The sequence below is a fragment of the Salvelinus sp. IW2-2015 genome, linkage group LG3 (genome assembly GCF_002910315.2).
Source record: "Salvelinus sp. IW2-2015 linkage group LG3, ASM291031v2, whole genome shotgun sequence".
NCBI classification, from domain to species: Eukaryota; Metazoa; Chordata; class Actinopteri; order Salmoniformes; family Salmonidae; genus Salvelinus; species Salvelinus sp. IW2-2015.
Window position 1 is genome coordinate 26,909,636 of NC_036840.1, and position 22,399 is coordinate 26,932,034.

A 22,399-nucleotide genomic window follows, 5' to 3' on the forward strand; every position below is an offset into this window, starting at 1 on the left:
CTCGCCTAGGCTAACTAGGAATACGCCTAAAAATGTATGCAACCACATGGTTATAATCAGTGCCTCTTATAATAAATGTAAGCCTAATATTCGATTTATTTTAACTCCAAAATGGCAAATTCTAGACTATTTAATCATATCCCCTTCTTTTGAACAACTTCCCTACCACAACAACACTGCAAAAACTGGCTTTTTGCTGTTAGGTTAGTGCAATGGCACTTGCATACCCGGAAATAGTGTGAGGGGGAGGACCAAGGCATCAAGCGAGAGAGATAGGATAGGAAGGATATTTTTTTCGTTAGTGTGCCAGTCTAGTCACCCCAGGGTCCTCGAGGGAAATGCTGTACGTTTACAATTATTTTATTGATGTTGGATTTTTTTACGGTGAAAGGATCTAAACTGTCGAGAAACTGTTGGGATTTTTTTCCTTCATTTTCCTGACTCAAGCGCGCACTAGAGCAAGAGAGAAGTGGAACAACTTGCCTATAATAAATGAATCGCAGTTGCAGTTAACCAAATGCAGTTATTTGGTTACTTAACTTATTCTAATCAGTACGTAATAACCTGTTGTTCCAAGAAGAGAAAGGCGCGATTCACTGATACCTAATGTCATGATTTAATGTCGAGAAGAATAGAATTCAAGACAACACAAGTTATTTATTGAAAAACCTAAAAACAATGCAATATACGTTCAATATGTAAATTGTATATTTGGAGTATTGCTTGTTGGGGGAAAACATCGCCAAAAGGAGCTAATCTATTTTCTCACCCACTCTCTCCCATGTCACATTCAACAGCAATAGAAATAGTTGCGGTTGTGTTATTGTTGTAATTCGTGTCGAAGGATGACTGTCAAACTGGATTTTGAAGAGTGTCTCAAAGACTCCCCCCGATTCAGGTAGGTCATGATTAACCCTTGAATAATCTTTTTAATGACTTGGGGCAACAGTTTACACAAGCTACAGGCATTATTCATGCAGTTCCATTATTAGCATTGTAAAGTGAGAGCTAATTTGTAAATGCTGCATAAATGTATGTAGCCTACATACTGCCGGAAAATTACAGATGTAATCAAGGGTAGCCTATGTAGGCCTACTGTATGTTTTTGCAGTCAATTATTTAGATCGTTTCAAAACTGTTACATGTACACACAGGGCATCCTCCCTAACAGTGAGGAAATAGAGTCGTGCTACAAATGTTTTGCTCAAAGTTACCTGTGCAATCTCAATAGATGCTGAGTATTGGCAGTGTGTCACACCATTCTAGTTTAATCAGCACAACCAGAGGATGCACTTGTCAAATTACAAAGTGTCAGTCCTGCAGATGGTTTGTGGCCATGCCTCTTGCTTGGGGCCAGATTTGTCACTGCGATGAATGAAATGAGTCTGGGCATTGACATGAGGGGCGAGACACTACCTTTTCTCATTAATGGGGCTGGCTTTGTGTGTTTGAATAAAATAGTGAATTTATACAACTTTGTTGATTGTTGTAAGCAGAGCTCTAAATTAATAGTTTTCATTGGTAGCACTGGTGGTCTCAACTTTAATATGATACAAATGTAACAACAGCTGCACCGGACATACAACACAAACATAACAAATGTGTTTGCGCCCAATGGCGCAAATATAATTTTGCCATTCGGTGCACTGGTGCTATCAAATCAACATTCCAGGTCACACAGCACAATATTTAGGAGCATATGCCACCAAGATGGTTGCAAGCCGAGGTTGTAAGTCAATGTACGAATGCCACACACCAACCTTGGAGTTCTGCTTGGCTTAATCTCTTTGAGAGTCAATATATATTTTTTTAAATTTAAATTCTAAAAGGAACACAATTTGAAGCCAAAAGGGAAGTGGATTTTGTGTTGGGTTTGAAAGTAGCTAATAAAATAGTTTTGTTGCATTGGGTGTGCTTTGCCTCCCTTTTTTGTCTGGGAGATCAGGAGTAACAGTGGTAATAAACGTCTCTCCCTCCCTTTCTCTGTCTCTCTGTCTTTGCTGCTTTATCCTTTCTTAATTCTTGTTTGATTAACCTTGTAAGTGGTGAAAGAGCTCATAACTCTCTCTCTTCCTCCCTCCTCCCTTCCTCCCCATCTAACTCTCTCGCTCTCTCCTCCCTTTTTCTTGGCTCATGGTCTATCTGGGAGGCACACAGTGTTGGAAAGTTTGACTTGCTGTGGCAGTCAGTGGTGCAAGTTGCAGTGGTGAGGTCTCGTGTTTGACCAAGAACAGCGAGAGGGAGAAGGTTTTAGATGTAGTTCGAACTGAATGTGCCGGAGGTAGGCCTTCAGACACACACACACAGCTAGTGTGAAAGGGAGTAGAGGGTGATGTTAGGAGAAAACAGGCTTTGAAAGAGAAGAAAAGAGACTGACAGACATATCAGTGAAAGAAGGATAGAAGAGAGAGGGACTTCTCAGGTAAGAGGCATTGAAAGAGGAAAGGCGAGAGGCTACTACGGTACACATACAGACATAGAGGCCGAGTACTTGGGGTAGCACGTCAAACCGCTGCCTCCCGTTGCTAGGTAATCATGGGGGTGGGCTGGGGTTGTGGAGTGGAACAGGAGGCGAGAGATACTGAGATGATAAATAGGAGACAGGAAGTGTGTTTTTGGGGGGTGGATCATTGCAGAAACTTGAGGTCTCGCTCTCTCTCTCTCAGGCACACTTACTCATGCACGTTCACACACACAGATACACATTCCTTTTTATCACCGTACAAACACAGGCGCGAACACACACACACAGAGTAATGATTACAATGTGTGTCTAATGACACAGGCTTTGTTCCAACCTCATCAATTATATTTTCCACCAAACCTTTGGCAGTCCTGTTTGTATTGGTACCCCTGTCACGCTGGGCTAGGCGATTTGAATATGAATGATACTGAGCTGACCGACCCAAGACCTGCAGCCACTGTCTCTACTTCACCGCCAGCAGACAAACAGACGCTGTCTGTTCTGTTTCTCTCTCTCTCTCTCTGTCGTAACTCTGTTTCTCAGCATCTCCTTCTCTCTCTTTTTGTCTTTTTTCTCTCTCAGTATCAATCTGTCTTGAGTGGAAGGCAGCGGAAACCACACTGTAAGGCTGTTGATGTGAAAGACACACAGAGGAGAGGAGATACTGACTCATAGACAAACAGTCACAACAGCCACAATCTCCTTCCACTGGCCTTCTTACAGGCTTTAACCATGTATACTAGATCCCATGTGAAGCATCAAGTGTACTGCTTGAACTCTCATGACGGCTGATATTACAGCCCAAAAAATMTATTGGAGCCACAGACAGTTTTACTGTAGATGTGCTAACATTGTGCCACAAGTTCAACATTCAGACCAGTATGGTATTGCCCAAGCAGGGTGTGGATGCATGGAAAATAKCTTCTGCCTAAGTGATGTGGCTTAATTTGCCAAGTTATGTGGCAATGTATATGTCTATGTTTCATCCAGGGCCGCCATTGAAGTGGTGGAAGTAGATGTTTGTGAATTGGAAACGCGATTAGAGAAGGTGAGCGACAGTGACACACACACACACACTCATACACACTTTTTTTCTATCCTCATGGGGACCTAAAATGTATTTCCATTCTAAATCCTTTTTTCCTTAACCCATAAACCTAACCCTATTTTACCTTTTATTTAACTAGGAAAGTCAGTTAAGAACATATTCTTATTGTCAATGAGAGCCTAGGAACAGTGGGTTAACTGCCTTGTTCAGGGGCAGAAGGACAGATTTTTACCTTGTCAGCTCGGTGATTCGATCTTGCAACCTTTCACCTTCCAACACACTAACCACTAGGCTACTTGCTGCCCCTATACCTAACCCCTGAGCTTAAAATAGCCTTTGTCCTCATGGGGATGGTGGAAATGTTCCCACAAGGGAGAAATTAGCTTGTTTTACTATCCTTGTGGGGACTTTTGGGGATTTCAGGTCCCCCACAAGGATAGAAGAACAAGACACACATACACACACACACCTCCCCACTTTTTGCTACTATGGTCCGAGTATGAAAGCTCTTGATATGAGCATAACACCACTTCTACAGTATAAACATGCCCAGCCATCCACACAGTAGAGTGTAAATAGTAGTTGGACTGGGTCAGTTTTGTACACATCCCTTTTCTCTGAATATTAACTATGAACTGAGAGAGACATAGGCGGTGTTTTACCTGCGTTGTAGGGAATTAACTTTAGTGCTGCTTCCCCACTCTATTGTCGCCAGAGAAAATGTAACTTGATCACATTCTCCTTTCAATCAATTGATATTCCTAATTCCCTAAAGGGTTTGGTGTGCATAACATTTTCAGATGCATACTTTGGTCATTAAAGTTCAGAGTCTTGAGAATCAAATCAAACTTTATTCATCACATGCGCTGAATATTTATTCGTCACATGCGCTGAATACAGCAAGTGTAGACTTTACCATGAAATGGTTACTTACAAGCCCTTAACCAACAGTGCAGTTCAAGAAGAAGAAAATATTTACCAAGTAGACTAAACTAAAAAGTAATAAGAAAATGTAACACAATAAGAATAACAATAACGAGGCTATATACAGGGGGCACCTGTACCAAGTCAGTGTGCGGGGGTACAGGCCAGTTGAGGTCATCTGTACATGTAGGTGGGGGCGAAGTGACCATGCATAGGTAACAAACAACCAGCGAGTAGCAGCAGTGTACAAAAGGGAGGGGGGGTTCAATGTATATTGTCCGGTGGCGATTTTATGAATTGTTCAGCAGTCTTATGGCTTGGAGGTAGAAGCTGTTGAGGAGCCTTTTGGTCCTAGACTTGGTGCTCCGGTACCACTTGCCGTGCGGTAGCAGGAGAAACAGTCTATAACTTGGGTGACTGGAGTCTCTGACAATTTTATGGGCTTACCTCAGGCTGTGTCAATTATATAGGTCCTGGATGGCAGGAAGCTTGGCCCCAGTGATGTACTGGGCCGTTCGCACTACCCTCTGTAGCGCCTTACACTCAGATGCCGAGCAGTTGCCATACCAGGCGGTGATGAAACCGGTCAGGATTCTCTCGATGGTGCAGCTGTAGAACCTTTTGAGGATCTGGGGACCCATGCCAAATCTTTTCAGTCTCAACCTATTCTGTGTCTGAACAGTGATCATATTGGTTTGTAGTGCTATGTCATCTCATTTAGCATTGTGTAGTATCCATGTTGTGTTGTATCTTGACACCTGTTGTTGTGTTGTGTAGCTGGTGAAGCAGTGCCACTCCATGCTAGAGGCTGGCAGGGCCTACTGTCAGACCAGCAAGAGCTTTGTCACAGGGCTCAAAGAGCTGGGCCACCACTGTTCTGGAGACAACATGATGGGGGTGAGTCTATAGAGATTCTGGGTAATACACTCTAAGCACTGATTTGGGATCATTGTAGAAGGAACCTAACTGTACAGGTCATATTACTCATAGTAAATTATTATGAAGGGAAGTGAAAGTTCCGTACTATTGTTTTCAGTCATAGAAAAAAAAAGTTAAACTGACTAATTCAATGTTCTTTTCTCATCCAGGAGTGTTTGGAGAAATTCTCCAAGAAGCTGGCAGTGATTCTGGAAGCTCAGGGGGTGAGTTGGACTCCTCTATTGTGCATCGCTAGCTTTCAACGTTAGTTACTGTAGCAACCACTATTACATGTCAGGTGTCTGAGTAGCTTTCTCTCTTTCTCTGTCTCTTTCTTTCTCTGTCTCTCTGTTTCTTTCTCTGTCTCTTTCTCTCTCTTTTTCTCATAGGAAGTGATTGAAAGCACACAGAAGTCGGTGAAGTTGAAGTTGCTGAGTTTTGTGAAAGAGTGAGTGAGTCTGGCACTCCTTTCTCATTCAGTCCTCTTTGCCCAAACTACTACCATACACTGCTTTCACAACAAATCCAGTCCCACCCACCTCTGGTCTGAAAGGGCCACTCCCTAGCATTCAGTTATGCTACAGTTATGCTTCAGTTACGCCTTATCCCTCCCTCCCTCCCGCTCCCCCTTCCCTTCTCCCAGGGACGTGCGTCGGTTCAAGGATGTGCGTAAGGAGTTTGAGCGGGGAAGTGAGAGTCTGGAGGCAGCATTGGGGAGGAACGCTCAGGCCCCCCGGGGAAAACAGCACGAGGTAGAAGAGGTCAGCCATGCCCTCCTCAACGCCCGCAAGACCTTCCGCTCCGGAGCCCTCGACTACGTACTGCAGGTGAGGGCATCCAAGGTGGATGGTTAAGGGAGATGGAGGGGTGAGTGTTTGCCTGTGCATACACACTGGCATGGCTGTAGAAACTCTCCCAAATGCATTTTCAGCATGTTAGTTTGACTTTGAATTGGTTTTGAGTGGTTTGCTTTAAATTTAATTACAGGCCAGTATTGAAACGATCAGTTCTAGACTGGAGTCTTTCTCATTCCACAGTTGGCCTGCTTTTTGAGAACATGGACACTACTCAAAGGCCTCAAACAGAATGCTAGATCATTTTACACATAACAGATGTCAGGACCAGGCCATATTTCTAACAAAATAATTAATAAAATATGCAACGGCACCTATGTTTAGGGACATGTGTTTTGCTGTGGTGAATGATAACAGCATTGCCTGAGGGTTTCCCTTTAGCAGGTGGGTCACTATTAATACCCAGAGGTCCGTACAAGCTGCAATCATAACCACACCCATGTTCCGTTCCCTCCTGTTCACAAACTCTCCCAGATCAATGTCATCGAGGCCAAGAAGAAGACCGACATCCTGATGGCGGTGAGTTTCGTCATGTTATCGTTGGGAGTATTGTAAAATGTTGCATGGTTAAGCCCACATGTGGGTGTCTAATCATGTGTTTACTTGAGCAGTTGTTGAGTGCTGTTCATGCTTGCATGTGTTGTTTAGCATGTAGTTGGTTGTATGACAACGCTTTGCCTTGTGTTTCTCTGTCAGATGGTGTCTATGATGGAGGCCCAGTCCCAGTTCTTCCAGCAAGGTCACCAGTCACTCTCGGAGCTGGACGACTACCGCCGCACCCTGAGTGAAGAGGTAGCAAGAACATGTGAAGGAATGAGAGGGAGGGCGGGAGATAAGTGTGTTGGATGAACCAAGTTCATAGACGGAGGAAGAGATCTGTTCAAGTACCTTGTTCAGATTTTGAAATGAGGGAACACAGCGAGGGAGAGAGAGAGTGGGGTAAAAATAGTTTATGAGATTGAGTGGAAGAAAAGAGGGGGATGAATTCATCTCCTCTTAGATGGATGGTGAAAAGGTTTATTCTAATAGTCGATTCCATTGATTAATTAGCACACGAGTCCTAGCAATGTGCTCCAGAGGGATGAGGAAGTCACAAGGTGACGTCCCTCTCATCGTGACAGGAAACCGTGTGGGCACCGTCAACAGGAAACATTTCACATGACTGAGAAAGTTTGTGCTTGCGTGCGTTCGTGTGTGTGTGTGTGTGTGTGTGTGAGAGCACGTGCATGCGTGTTTTCATCTAGTCAATAACGTTAGTGCTACGCTGGAATAGCACTGTAGCATAACTGGAAGAGCTGCCACACATGGAGCTCTAGGCCTGAAGTCAACAGTAGACTAAAACTAACAGGAAGGTTAGTCAGAGAGAAGCTTGAAACCGGAAAGCAAGTCACCTTTCACTGGAGCATTAAAGCTACAATGACTCTTTTAACTCTTCCTGCTGTTACAGGAAATGGCGAAAGAGTGAGAGGCAGAATGAGAGAGAGAAAGAACAAGAGGGCAAGAAAATGTAAAAAAATACCTGCAGAAGGTGCTTAAAGACTGCTGGATTGACTGATATAAATATATTTTTATTCTATTATTATTATTTTTACAAAGATAACCCGTTTACAGAGGAGTATAAAATGCAGTGATGTGTCCTATAAGGAGCATTGATGGCAAATCTGATGGCTGAATGGTAAAGAACATCTATTCGGTCAAGAGCACCCTTACCTGCCGATCTATAAATTACGTCTCCGTAATCTAGCATGGGTAGGATGGTCATCTGAATCAGGGTTAGTTTGGCAGCTGGGGTGTAACACAAAATTCAGGGAGGGGCCAGCTGAGTATAAGACTGTATCATCTGCATATACATGGATGAGATAGCTTCCTACTGCCTGAGCTATGTTGTTGACGTAAATTAACAGCGTGGGGCCTAGGATCGAGCCTTGGGGTACTCCCTTGGTGACAGGCAGTGGCTGAGACAGCAGATGTTCTGACTTAATGCACTGCACTCTTTGAGAGAGGTAGTTAGCAAACCAGGCCAAAGACCCCTCAGAGACACCAATGCTCCTTAGCCGGCCCACAAGAATGGAATGGTCTACCGTAATCAAAAGCTTTGGCCAAGTCAATAAAAATAGCAGCACAACATTACTTTGAATCAAGGGCAATGGTGACATCATCCATAACCTGAGCAGAAACCAGATTGCATACCAGAGAGAATACTATAGACATTAAGAAAGCCAGTCAGTTGATTATTGACAAGTTTTTCCAARACTTTTGATAAACAGGGCAAAATAGAAATTGGTCTATAACAGTTAGGATCAGCTTGATCTCCCCCTTTAAATAAAGGACACACCGTGGCTGCCTTCCAAGCAATGAGAACCTCCCCAGAGAGGAGAGACATGTTAAAAAGGTCAGAGATAGGCTTGGCGATGATATGGGCTACAACCTTAAAGAAGAAAGGATCTAAATCATATGACCCAGATGTTTTTTGGGGGTCAAGTTTAAGGAGCTCCTTTAGCACCTCAGACTCAGAGACTGCCTGCAAGGAGAAACTTTGTAGCGGGGTAGGGGAAAAGCATCGGGGCTAGTCACATTAAAAGGGCTGGGAGATGAGGAAATGTTGGACGGGCAACGAGGCATGGCYGAGTCATATAGGAATCCTGACTTAATGAAGTGGTGATTAAAGAGCTCAGTCATGTGCTTCTTGTCAGTAACAACCACATCATCAACATGAAGGGAAAGCTGTGAGGAGGAGGGTTTATTCACCAGGTCTTTAACCATTTTCTAGAACTTCTTGGGGTTAGACCCACAGAGAGAGAACTGCTCCTTAAAGGACCTAACTTTGGCCTTCCGGATAGCCTGAGTTCACTTATTTCTCATTTGCCAGAACAAGAGTATGCGTTATGTCGAGCCTTTCGCCAAATGGAATTCTTGAGGTGGAGTAACTGCCAGATCATGGTCGAACCAGGGGCTGAACCTGTTTTTAATTCTCATTATCTTTATGGTGGCATGTTTGTTAATAATACCACTGAAAATATAAAAAAAGAATGTCCAAGTGTCTTCGACAGGGGGATCAAGCTGATTCTATACCAATTTACAGAGACCAGGTAATTAAGGAAGGCTTGCTCATTAATGTTTTTTAGCAAGCGTCTATGACAAATCAGGACAGATCGTTTCACTGAGCAGCCATTACAAACACAGGCTGTAAAACAGTGATCACTAAGGTCATTATAGAAAACACCAGCCTGATACCTGTCAGGATCATTTGTGAGGATAACATCAAGGAGAGTAGCCTTTTCTGGATGTTTGGAGTCATACCTTGTGGGATTGGTAATAATCTGAGAAAGATTTAGGGAGTCCTGAAACCTTAATGAGAGGGAGAAAGTAAAGCTGCTGTAGGAAGCTGCTTGAGGTTTTCCCTCGATCCTCCATGCAGAAACAGGGATTTGGGACAGGTTCAGCACTTCCTGTTTCCCCAAGAGGACAAAGTCTGGAGTGATGGACTCCCTGACATTTAGCTAAAAGCTGTCCAAGCCAGAAGTCCTTAATCTCCTAGCCTGATTTTCCTCAACAGTTTCTACATTTATCTCTACAACTACATAAAAAACATACACTGTTCCAGTATACTGTGTACATTATTCTCTATATTTTGTTCCCTGGCCAAACTGGCCTATCATGCTGCACTGCCGTGTGTGATATAGGATAATGTGCATCATTTGAAACATATTGTATTCTGTGTTTTTTTAAATCAAATTGTTTGTGCCTGACTCTCTCTCTTTTCTCATACACAGCACACTCAACTAGTGTTGAATTCCGCCAGGGAGAAGAGAGACATGGAACAGAGACACGAGGCCATTAAGAAAAAGGTGAACACTGCTGGATCCAAACTAAACACAGGCCACCAAGTTGGCTGCCATGTTATTACACTAGAAGCAAATATCTTTTGTAACTAAACCAAGATAGACCACAACCTGTRGTTTCCAATGGGAACAAATGAGGGCAGAACAAGCGAGGAGGTGGGCAGAGCCAAACACGAGCTAGCGCGATCCAATTAGTGCGTTCTAGCATGCATCTGCATATTTCCCTTAGGGAATGCCACCTCTGTGAAATGAGTGTGGGCAATTCTCCTTTGCAATCCATCTAACAACGTGATTTTTTTTTTGTTGCAAAGGGTAAGTCTACAAAAATGTTGTTCACTTTGTTCAGAACATATTCTATCTGTGCTAGAAGTCTCCAACCTGTGAAGATACAGCTAGTCAAACCTGATGACGTCATCACTTCCTTTTAGACATAGCTTGGTGGTCTACTGGCATCACTGCATTACAATGATATTTACTAACATCCCTTCCCTACAGTAATGTTTATGGTTGTGTTTATGTTGTGTTGGCAGGATGTSTCCTACGATAACTCCTTAATGGATTTCTGTGCTGATGCCGCCAARGGTATTGCCATGGAGGGCTACCTGTATAAGAGAGCTAGCAATGCCTTCAAGACCTGGAGCAGGTATGTTACCCCACCACACATTCTCTCTACTGCATGTTGTTCTCTCTCTTTCTCTGTGTTTCTCTCTCTCTCTCTCTCTCTGATATTTTAAGGCTATAGCCTAGGAAGCAGAGGAGGCTGCTGAGGGGAGGACTGCTTATAAAAAGGGCTGGAATGGTGTCAACCACATGGAACCACGTTTGATACCATTCTATTGACTCTTCAAGGCATTAATATGAGCCGGCCTCCCCTCAGCAGCCTCCACTGCTAGGAAGGTGATGGGTAGAATCATGATATATCTATTGATTGCATTATTCAGTCTCATCTCCTTTTGATCTCCTGTCTCACGACGGTAGGCGCTGGTTCTCTATTCAGAAAAATCAACTGGTCTATCAGAAGAAATTCAAGGTGAATTTTTGAAAGCCACTGCTTTACTTTTCAATGCATTTTTTTATAGCAATCCATGCAGAGACAAAGTTAATGACGTTCACACACACCCACCCACACACACACACAGCCTGACCGTGTCCTTCTTTCTCTCAGGATCAGCCCACAGTAGTGATTGAGGATCTGCGTCTTTGTACAGTGAAGGTCTGCGTTGACAACGAGAGACGATTCTGCTTCGAGGTGGTCTCTCCATCCAAGTGAGTCTACAACTGTGGTGTGTGTGTGTGTGTGTGTGTGTGTGTGTGTGTGTGTGTGTGTGTGTGTGTGTGTGTGTATTGGTATATAGAGGGAAGGTAGGGGTGTGTGTGTGTGTTGATGTTGCTTTAGATATTTGTTTAGTGTTAACATAGTGATGTTGTGTGTGTGTAGGAGCTGTCTGTTACAGGCAGACTCCGAGCGTCAGCAGCAGGGCTGGATCAGTGCTGTCCAGAACAGCATTGCTTCAGCCTTCCAGGAACGCAGAGAAGACCCACACGGTTCCGTGAGAAAACATACAAACATTATTCATTCTGACTACACGTGTGTTTCAGAAGATTTGTAGGTCATTGTCTACACAAAGTTTGTTTGTGTGTGTACATCTCTCGCTCTCTCGCTCACATAGAGGGAGCATTGCAGCTCTGTGTCGGGAGGCAGCCCAGGAGGAGGGCTGTGTGGGGAGCAGGAGAAGACGGGGGGCCGCGAGGCTCTGGAGGAGGTCCAGGCCATCCCGGGGAACATGCAGTGCTGCGACTGTGGAGAGCCCGGTCCGGACTGGGCCTCTATCAACCTGGGGATCACGCTCTGCATCGTCTGCTCGGGGATACACAGGTACACACACACACACACACACACACACACACACACTCACACACTCACACACACACACACACACACACCACACACACACACACACACACACACACACCACCACCACACACACACACACACACACCACACACACACACCACACACGCACCACACTCAAGCAAACGCACACACTCAAGCAAACGCACACACTCAAGCAACCACAACACAAACTAATATGTAACTACCTTCTGTCCTTCTGACAGGAGTCTGGGCGTCCATTTCTCCAAAGTACGCTCCCTCACCCGGACTCCTGGGAACCAGAGCTGGTCCGGGTAAAATACATCCACTACGCTACCTTTGGATGCATCTCAATAGTGTAGCATTACTAGACTAATGTCAAGGGGTTACTGTACAGTCGTGGCCAAAAGTTTTGAGAATGACACCAATATTAATTTCCACAAAGTTTCTGCTTCAGTGTCTTTATATATTTTTGTCAAATGTTACTATGGAATACTGAAGTATAATTACAAGAATTTCACAAGTGTCAAAGGCTTTTATTGACAATTACAATAAGTTGATGCAAAGCAATATTTGCAGTGTTGACACTTCTTTTTCAAGACCTCTGCAATCCGCCCTGGCATGCTGTCAATTAACTTCTGGGCCACATCCTGACTGATGGCAGCCATTCTTGCCTCTGAGGATTGACCACAAGTTCTCAATGGATTAAGGTCTGGGGAGTTTCCTGGCCATGGACCCAAAATATCTATGTTTTGTTCCCCGAGCCACCTAGTTACACTTTTGTCTTATGGCAAGGTGCTCCATCATGCTGGAAAAGGCATTGTTCGTCACCAAACTGTTCCTGGATGGTTGGGAGAAGTTGCTCTCGAGGATGTGTTGGTACCATTCTTTATTCATGGCTGTGTTCTTAGGCAAAATTGTGAGTGAGCCCACTCCCTTGGCTGAGAGCACCCCACACATGAATGGTCTCAGGATGCTTTACTGTTGGCATGACACAGGACTGATTGTAGCGCTCACCTTGTCTTCTCCGGACAAGCTTTTTTTCCGGATGCCCAAACAATCGGAAAGGGATTCATCAGAGAAAATGACCAGTCCTCAGCAGTCCAATCCCTTACCTTTTGCAGAATATCAGTCTGTCCCTGATGTTTTCCTGGAGAGAAGTGGCTTCTTTGCTGCCTTCTTGACACCAGGCCACCTCCAAAAGTCTTTGCCTCACTGTGCGTGCAGATGCACTCACACCTGCCTGCTGCCATTCCTGAGCAAGCTTGTACTGGTGGTGCCCCGATTCCACAGCTGAATCAAATTTAGGAGAAGGCCTGGCGCTTGCTGGACTTTCTAGGCGCCCTGAAGCCTTCAAAACAATTGAACCGCTCTCCTTGAAGTTATTGTCAGGGTTTACCAGAATTGGACCCAGAAGCAGACCAGGACAAGTGAGTAAAAAATGGTGAGTATTTATAATCAATGAGAACGTGGAGGTAGATAGTTCCGGTGGAGGAGCGGACAGCGGAGGGGGTTGATGGGAGTGGATAGGCAGATCCAATGGATAACAACAACTGGCGACGAGCAGACAGGGATGGGGTATGGGTTCCGGCGTGAATGGCTGTAAACAAAACCAAACGGTGTAAGTTAAAGTCAAGCAAGACGTAAAAACAATAAAACAAACAAAAACAAACTCTATAAACTGGAGGCTGGTTCGTGGCACAACATACTGTTCTTGGCTAACGATCCGGCAGGAATGGATGTCAGGTCAGAGCTTTTGAAGGGGAGGTGTGAGATCAGGACAGGTTGCAGATTACTGATGGGATAACAAGTGCGGGTGAACATCGATCTCCCAACAAGCTAATTCGCCCGGCAACCAGACAGGGTGCGTTCCAGGACACCGGAACACACTCCAGGACAGAAACACAGGCAAACACAGACTCAGGAAGCGGATTGTGACAGTTATTGATGATCCGATAAATGGTTGATTAGTGCAATCTTACTGCAGCAGTATCCTTGCCTGTGAAGCCCTTTTGTGCCAAAGCAATGATGACGGCACATTTCTTGCAAGTAACCATGGTTGACAGAGGAAGAACAATGATTCCAAGCACCACCCTCCTTTTGAAGCTTCCAGTCTGTTATTCGAACTCAGTCAGCATGACAGAGTGATCTCCAGCCTTGTCCTCGTCAACACTACAAGACCCTGCTAGGTAAAGTCCCCCCTTATCTCAGCTCGCTGGTCACCATAGCAGCACCCACCTGTAGCACGCGCTCCAGCAGGTATATCTCTCTGTCACCCCCAAAACCAATTCTTCCTTTGGCCGCCTCTCCTTCCAGTTCTCTGCAGCCAATGACTGGAACGAACTACAAAAATCTCTGAAACTGGAAACACTTATCTCCCTCACTAGCTTTAAGCACCAGCTAGTCAGAGCAGCTCATAGATTACTGCACCTGTACATAGCCCATCTATAATTTATGCCCAAACAACTACCTCTTTCCCTACTGTATTTATTTATTTATTTTGCTCCTTGCACCCCATTATTTATATCTCTACTTTGCACATTCTTCCATTGCAAATCAACCATTCCAGTGTTTTACTTGCTATATTGTATTTACTTTATTTTTGCCTTCACCTCCCTTATCTCACCTCACTTGCTCACATGTATAAGACTTATTTTCTACTGTATTATTGACTGTATGTTTGTTCTACTCCATGGTAACTCTGTGTTGTTGTTATGTCGAACTGCTTGCTTTATCTTGGCCAGGTCGCAATTGTAAATGAGAACGTTCTCAACTTGCCTACCTGGTTAAATAAAGGTGAAATAAAATAAATAAATAAAACACTCACACCTGTGTTAACGAGAGAATCACTGACATGATGTCAGCTGGTCCTTTGTGGCAGGGCTGAAATGCAGTGGAAATGTTTGGTGGGGGATTCAGTTAATTTGCATGGCAAAGAGGGACTTTGCAATTAATTGCAATTCATCTGATCAATCTTCATAACATTCTGGAGTATATGCAAATTGCCATTGTACAAACTGAGGCAGCAGACTTTGTGAAAATTTATATTTGTGTCATTCTCAAAACTTTTGGCCACGACTGTACATGCGTTTTAGAATGTATTGAAAGTCTATCTAGAAATATATATACTTTCTTTATTCAATAAAAACACAACTGACGTTTGTGTTTATCCTCCCTGCCTCCCTGTCCTGTAGTTGATGTGTGAGTTGGGAAACACAGCCATCAACAGGATCTACGAGGGGCGAATTGATGAGATCACCATCAAGAAACCTCACCCGTCCAGTCCAAGGTATCTCACTCCCCACTCTCATTTTCATTCCTCGGGTCATGAGTCATCACTTTTTATTAATCTCACACAGACAGTCAAGATGTAATAGCGTTGCCGTGTGATTTCATTGCAGGTTCATTAAGGTTAATGGAACAGAACGTTCAGATAAAAATATATTGTGTAGACCAGACAAGATTCTGTATTGTCTATATACTGTGGAGTAGTTCTATTCATTACATTTCTATCTGCAACATTCAAAACATTATAAAAAGTTCTGTTGAATCCCCAGGTATACGAATACCCCCTTCATCTCCTTCTGGTGTCATTAACATGAAACTGCAGGGAGATGTTTTACAATTTTTCCTTATTACACTTTACATGCATACTGCTAAAATGTCAGCTATCCTTTTTCTTTGCTCAATATGCCAACATTCTATCTTTAAGTACACTACATGACCCAAAGTATGTAGACACCTGCTACTCGAACGTCTCATTCCAAAATCATGGGTATTAATATGAGTTGGTTTCCCCTTTGCTGCTTGCTTCCATTCAGCTGTTCGTGAGGACGGGCACWGACTTATGTATTATACAGTGCAGGAAAGTATTCAGACACCTTGACTTTTTCCACATTTTGTTACGTTATAGCCTTATTTTAAAAAGGATAACATACATTTTTTCCCTCATCAATCTACACACAATACCCCATAATGACAAAGCAAAAACAGGMTTTTAGATATTTTTTTGCAGATGTATTAAAAATAAAAAAACAGATACCTTATTTACGTAAATATTCAGACCCTTTGCTATGAAACTCGAAATTGAGCTCAGGTGCATCCTATTTCCATTGATCATCCTTGAGATGATTCTACAACTTGATTAGTGTTGTGATWAATTAAATTGATTGGATATGATTTGGAAAGGCACACAGTCTTTTTATTATTATTTTATTATTATTATATATKTTTTTTAACCTTTATTTAACTAAGCAAGTCAGTTAAGAACAAATTCTTATTTACAATGACCTATCCCGGCCAAACCCTAACCCGGACAACACTGGATCAATTGTGTGCCGCCCTATAGGACTCCCAATCACGGCCGGTTGATACAGCCTGGAATCGAACCAGGGTCTGTAGTGWCCCCTCTACCAATGAGATGCAGTGCRTTAGACCGTTGCCCCACTCGGGAGCCCTGTCTATATAAGCTTCCACAGTTGACAGTGCCTGTCAGCACAAAAACCAAGCCATGAAGTTGAAGGAATTGTCCGGAAAGCTCAGAGACAGTATTGTCTCGAAACACAGATCTGGGGAAGGGCACCAAATAAATTCTACAGCATTGAAGGTCCCCAAGAACACAGTGGTCTCCATCATTCTTAAATGGAAGAAGTTTGGAACCACCAARTCTTCCTAGAGCTGGCTGCCTGGCCAAACTGAGCAATCGGGGGAGAAGGGTCTTTGTCAGGGAGGTGACCAGGAACCCAATGGTCACTCTGACAGTATTCCTCTGTGGAGCTGGGAGAACCTTCCAGAAGGACAGCAATCTCTGCAGCAGTCCACATATCAGGCCTTTATGGTTGAGTGGCCAGACGGAAGCCACTCTTCAGTAAAAGGCACATGCAGCCCACTTGGAGTTTGCCAAAAGGCACCTAAAGGACTCTCAGAGCATGAGAAACACGATTCTCTGGTCTGATGAAACCAAGATTGAACTCTTTGGCCTGAATGCCAAGTGTCCCGTCTGGGGGAAACCTGGCACCATCCCTACGGTAAAGCATGGTGGTGGCAGCATCATGCTGTGGGGATGTTTTTCAGCGGCAAGGACTTTGAGACTAGTCAGGATTGAGGCAAAGTTGAACGGCGCAAAGTACAGAGAGATCCTTGATGAAAACCTGCTCCAAAGCGCTCAGGACCTCAGACTGGGGCGAAGGTTCACCTTCCAACAGGACAAGGACCAAATGCACACAGCCAAGACAATGCATGAGTGGCTTCAGGATACGTTTCGAACATCTCTGAAGAGACTTGAAATTAGCTGTGCAGCGACGCTCCCCATCCAACCTGACAGAGCTTGAGAGGATCTGCAGAGAAGAATGGGGAAAAACTCACCAAATACAGGTGTGCCAAGCCTGTAGCCTCATACCCAAGAATACTCGAGGCTGTAATCGGTGCCTAAGGTGCTTCAACAAAGTACTGAGTAAAGGGTCTGAATACTTATGTAAATGTGATATTTCAGTTTTTATTTGTTAAATTTGGCAACATTTCTAAAAGCCTGMTTTTGCTTTGTCATAATGGGGTATTGAGTGTAGATAGTTTCCCCCCCCTCATCTGTTAAATCTATTTTAGAATAAGGRAGTAACAAAATCTAGAAAAGTTAAGGGGTTTGAACAKTTTCCGAAGGCACTGTATCTGACTTCCTCTTTTCCTCTCTTCTGCTGCACCCCAGACAGGAAGTGACACAGGTACATGACAACGGCTGTGGTTTGTGCCGTAACATGACAATGACTGTGGTTTGTGTCGTAACTAAACTGTCCCCCAGAAATGTGCTGTGCAACTGCATGGCTTTGTGTATGTGTTCTGGATGTAAAGTAGAATGCAGTCAACCATGTTGTAATACAGTACAGGGAGGGCTGGCTTGTCAAATTGAATTGAACTGAATTGCTGTGTTATAATATGATGGTTTGATAATGTGCATTACTGTGTATGAAATTCATTTGATTTGATATATTGTTTTACTCAAATTGCTTTAATGATCTGACACTCTCTTGCCTTCCTTTATTTCTATCTATCCATCTCTCTCGTTCTCCATCTCTCTCTGTCCCCATTCTCTCTCTCTCTCTATTGCTCTATCAGGGGTGATAAGGAGTCGTGGATTCGTTCTAAGTACGTGGAGAAGAAGTTTATCCAGAAGCTCCCGGAGACGGGACGTAAAGCTCCCCTGCGGCGCTCTAGCGCCCGGAGGAACAGGGCTAACACCCAGGAGAGGCCAGCCGGGTCACGACCCCCACTCAAACCCAAACCCACCCGGGCCACCCTGCCACGACTCGCAGGTACTGGACAGGACATACACGCTCATCTGATTCACCCCATAGGGCCAAACCCGAGCAGACCTGTACCAGGCTGGCCTTGTTAAGCATTACATTACAACTGATCAGGTATTCAAATCAACAGTGTATACGTTTCTGCTTCCTATAAAAGAGATGTTGATGTTCTTTTCGCTGTCTGCCGATGGACTGGTAGGTGTTGAAGTGACATAAGTCCTGATCCAGTACAGATGTGTGTCCAGGTCAGGAATGTAAGCGACGCAGGTGCTGTGGGTTATTTGTGTCTGTCCAAGCGATAGATAAGAGGATATATGCCACCGACAGAAATTACACAACTTATCAAGCTAGGAAGGAATTTATATCAAATATTCACACAATGTTGAACCTCGCTGCACCTAAACTGACACACACACACACACACACACACACACACACACACACACACACACACACACACACACACACACACACACACACATCATCCATAAACCTGGTGACACAGCAAAAACTGGTAAGCTTGTTACATTGTCGTAGTGTGTGTGTTGTTATAGTCAGCAGGATAAAACTGTCATCTTGTGGCCTGTTGCTATACTGAAGGAAAGTCATGTGACGCTCTCTCTTTCCCTTCAGGGCTCGATCAGAGTGACCTTGTCCAAAAGAACGATACGGGCATTCACAAAGGTGACACAAACACACACAGAGACGCCCCCCCCCCACCACACACACATACACGCACTAAACCCCCTGTCATCCCTCCACAGATGACGAAGATGACGAAGAGGAGGACCTGTCTGGTCTTCATCCCGGGGCGTTGTTATATCGGTCTGCAGCGCTGCAGCATTTCCCTGTCATGGCCGACGCCCTGGCCCACGGAGCTGACGTCAACTGGGTCAACACAGCCGAGYAGTCCAGCACCCCACTCCTACAGGCCGTCACCGCGGTGAGGAGAGCGAGAGAGAGTGTTTATAAGAGAGCAAGCTGGTTTGTGTGAATGTATCTGTTGTGCGTATATGCTCACCTGCCCTCTGACCCGTCTCTCCAGAACTCCTTGGCAGCGTGTGAGTTCCTGCTACAGAACGGTGCCAATGTCAACACAGCAGACAGCAACAGGAGAGGACCTCTACACCATGCCACTATACTGGGACACACTGGGTAGGATGGACACACACATGCGCACACATACGCACGCACACACWCGCACTAACCTGGTCCCTGTCTCCCAGGCTTGTGTGTCTGTTCCTGAAGCGAGGGGCGGACTACAACGCCAGAGACAACACCCAGAAAGACCCCATTACTATCGCCGTGGAGACAGCCAACGCTGACATCGTCACCCTGTGAGTATAAACTTCAGTTGATTTGTTGACACTAGAAGGATTGATTGATTTTTCTCACGACTTTGCTTTCTCCTGACAGGCTGCGAATTGCCAAGATGAACAAGGAGATGCGGGAGATGGATGGAGCCTTTGGCCAACCAGGTCACTCAATGGGACAGGGAGTGGGCGGGACAGGGAGTGGGATGGGCCAAACCAGGAAGGGACTTCAGGCCTTGAAGAACCAACTGAGTGGATGGGCACTAGGGGGGCAGAATGAGTAGAGAGAGGTGGACAGGCATCGTAATTGAGGAGAGAACAGATAGGGAGGAGGGGTACTTCTGAGGTGTGTAGGCTACTCGTCTAACAGTTCCCAGTAAGTTGTGAGGTAACATTAAAATAGATTCCATTTTTTTTTTTTTACATTACAGTCAAGCATGATGTTCAAGTTATGTTTTGATTGATTTCTGGAATCATTGCTGGACCCTTCCTAGAGTGCTGTCAGAAGAAATCTGGACAAATAAGAGGTTAGGGGGAACGTTCTTGGAACTTATATGGGGAACGTTCCTGGAACTGAGAGTTGTTAACTGGATTACTGAGTAGGGACCATTTGCTGTATCTTCAGAGGGAGTAGAGTGAATGCAGTAGAGGGATAACTAGAATACAGGGTAAATGTATGGATAAGAGGCTTCTATACTGTAGTATTTATGTATGTTGGGAGAGGCAACCATTTTGGGAATATAATACTAAAGGGAAAAACAGGGAAAAGGAGAGAACATAACATAGAAGAGGAAGGAGGGACGTTTAAAGGGAGTGTTTATGTATGCACACCACGAGAGAGTCCACGTTGCACTTTGATGTAGAATMAATGAATGCAGTTAGTGATCCTGCACTTTACAGCCCATATAAGCTCAATGTAGATCAGAGTATGATAACACTGGGCATTGGCCATGTTTAACATGTATTTATACACCTATATATAAGTGTAGAGTTCTATATGGACGTATGTATGAATGTATTGTATGATAGCACAGGATGCTGCTTGAAAAAGAATGAATCTGATTGTTAGTGTTMTCTCGTCATGTACATTTTATGCACCTTGCATAAGTCCAGCAACCAATGGTATTGTKACTTGAGGGTTTTTCCATTKTACAACTGTATGTTCCCCCAGGCTMACTTTAACCTTTTCAAACGGACTCTTTTGTCACACCGAAGTGGTTATTATTGTGTTTGACCGGTTTCAAATACACACTGCCACCGTTTTAAGCATTGCTTTTGCTTGAGAATTAGAACTTGGTGCTGAGAACATGAAGATGTATAGAAAGTAATGAGCCACTCTGTCATTTGTAGTTCAGTGTRTTCCAAACAGTGGCTCAGGGCCCACTGGTGGGTTATGTTATTGCCAGTCTTAGGCTGCTGGTCAAACCTAGGTCGTGTCTGTTATAAACATGTTTGTGTCTATCTGGACAATGAACAATGCACCATGATTAAACATTTGGGAACCACTGGTCTAAAAGCTGATGCAACCAATTTGGGCTGGAACAGTGGACTCTTAATGGGTAGAGCTGTAATATTTTTTTGCGGTGTTATATGCGAAAGAGGGTGACCCATCCATTCCTCCATAGCCAAACTGTCTGCCAAGTCTGTTCCAAGTCCAAGTTATTTACTCCAGTACTGTCACAATAACTCCCTATTTCAAATCCTGGTTTGAAATATCCTAACTCAAATCATTTGTCTGGCTCTGGAGGACTGAAGTTGTGAGGCTCATGTAATGTCTATACCCGGGAAATGCTTAATTTGTCTGTCAGTCTCTGATGTGCAGTGCTTTCTCATTGTTGTTTTGTGAGCCTTTGTGTTTGTCCAATGAGGCGACTGCCTGCTCTGCGCTGCTTGCACAGTGTGTCCCTTGATGCCCCCGCCTTACAGCGCTACAGGTAAACAGTGTGTGTGCGTGCCTCCGCGTGTGCGCATGCGTGTTTCTAGTAGTAGCCTAATGTCGGCAAATTATACATGTCTAAATCCTCTTTTCCTGAATTTTCATCTCATGTCTTGTTTTTCTAAGGTGATGAAACGTACCAGGACATCTTCAGGGACTTCTCTCACATGGCATCTAACAACCCGGAGAAACTCAAACGCCGCAGTACAGACTTTAAAACTTGACCTACCCAACAGCTGGTTCTTTTGTATGCTGTTGTTATGCTGTTTTCCTTCTTCTTTTTTTGTCACACACACACGCCGACACAGACAAACACACACACACACATTTGCTGGCCACCTGCTCTGCGTTAGGTCATTGCTCAGCTGGTGATTACTTTAGTAGCGGTCCAACAGTAATGTCTTTGTGTTTGGCTGCCAGAGGAGAACACTCGGGCTTAGTGGCTACATGAGACACTCGTTGGAGGAGATAGAAGATGTACAGCCTAATAATGACAGCTAATACAGTAATAACTTCCCATTGAATGATTTATTTCCTAATTTGGTTAACCATAGTCTAGCGGAGCCATCCGACCCTAATCTCGTTGACTTGACAATAAGGCTAGGTTTCCCACAACTACTGTTGACCAAAAAAAATCTATTTTAATAGCTGTGTTGCTTTCTGTTGATCCTCCTCACAATGTATTGTTGTGACAGAAAGAAAAGGAGGGATATGTTTGAAGCAAAGGGTTAAACAGTTGTATGTGCTCTTATACTTTTCTTCATAATTTTGGATGTGATGTTGTTTCTTTGTATATCATGTTTATTTTGGGGGGGGGTCTATTGACTGCATGAGGTACAAGAGATGTATTTCTTGCGGAAAATTAAAATACCAGAGTTCATTTCAGTTTCTGTGTAAAGTCATTCAGTGGACCTAAATATACTGGGTGTGT

The 22,399-nt window shown here is 44.2% G+C and overlaps 1 protein-coding gene across 1 annotated transcript; it reads left to right on the forward strand.

The window, feature by feature from the left end:
* Positions 1-253: 253 nt before the first annotated feature.
* Positions 254-22,353, forward strand: LOC111953962 (arf-GAP with coiled-coil, ANK repeat and PH domain-containing protein 1-like). Its single transcript, XM_070435792.1, is given in 25 exon segments — positions 254-343; positions 798-898; positions 3,455-3,512; positions 5,214-5,333; positions 5,525-5,578; positions 5,744-5,802; positions 5,998-6,181; positions 6,683-6,727; positions 6,905-7,000; positions 9,982-10,056; positions 10,581-10,693; positions 11,029-11,080; positions 11,216-11,316; positions 11,489-11,600; positions 11,721-11,926; positions 12,169-12,206; positions 12,209-12,237; positions 15,118-15,212; positions 18,032-18,228; positions 18,853-18,903; positions 18,984-19,162; positions 19,265-19,374; positions 19,446-19,556; positions 19,636-19,697; positions 21,595-22,353. Coding segments are annotated over 24 exon segments (2,298 nt in total). The 5' UTR covers positions 254-343; positions 798-845; the 3' UTR covers positions 21,693-22,353.
* The last annotated feature ends 46 nt before the right edge of the window (positions 22,354-22,399 follow it).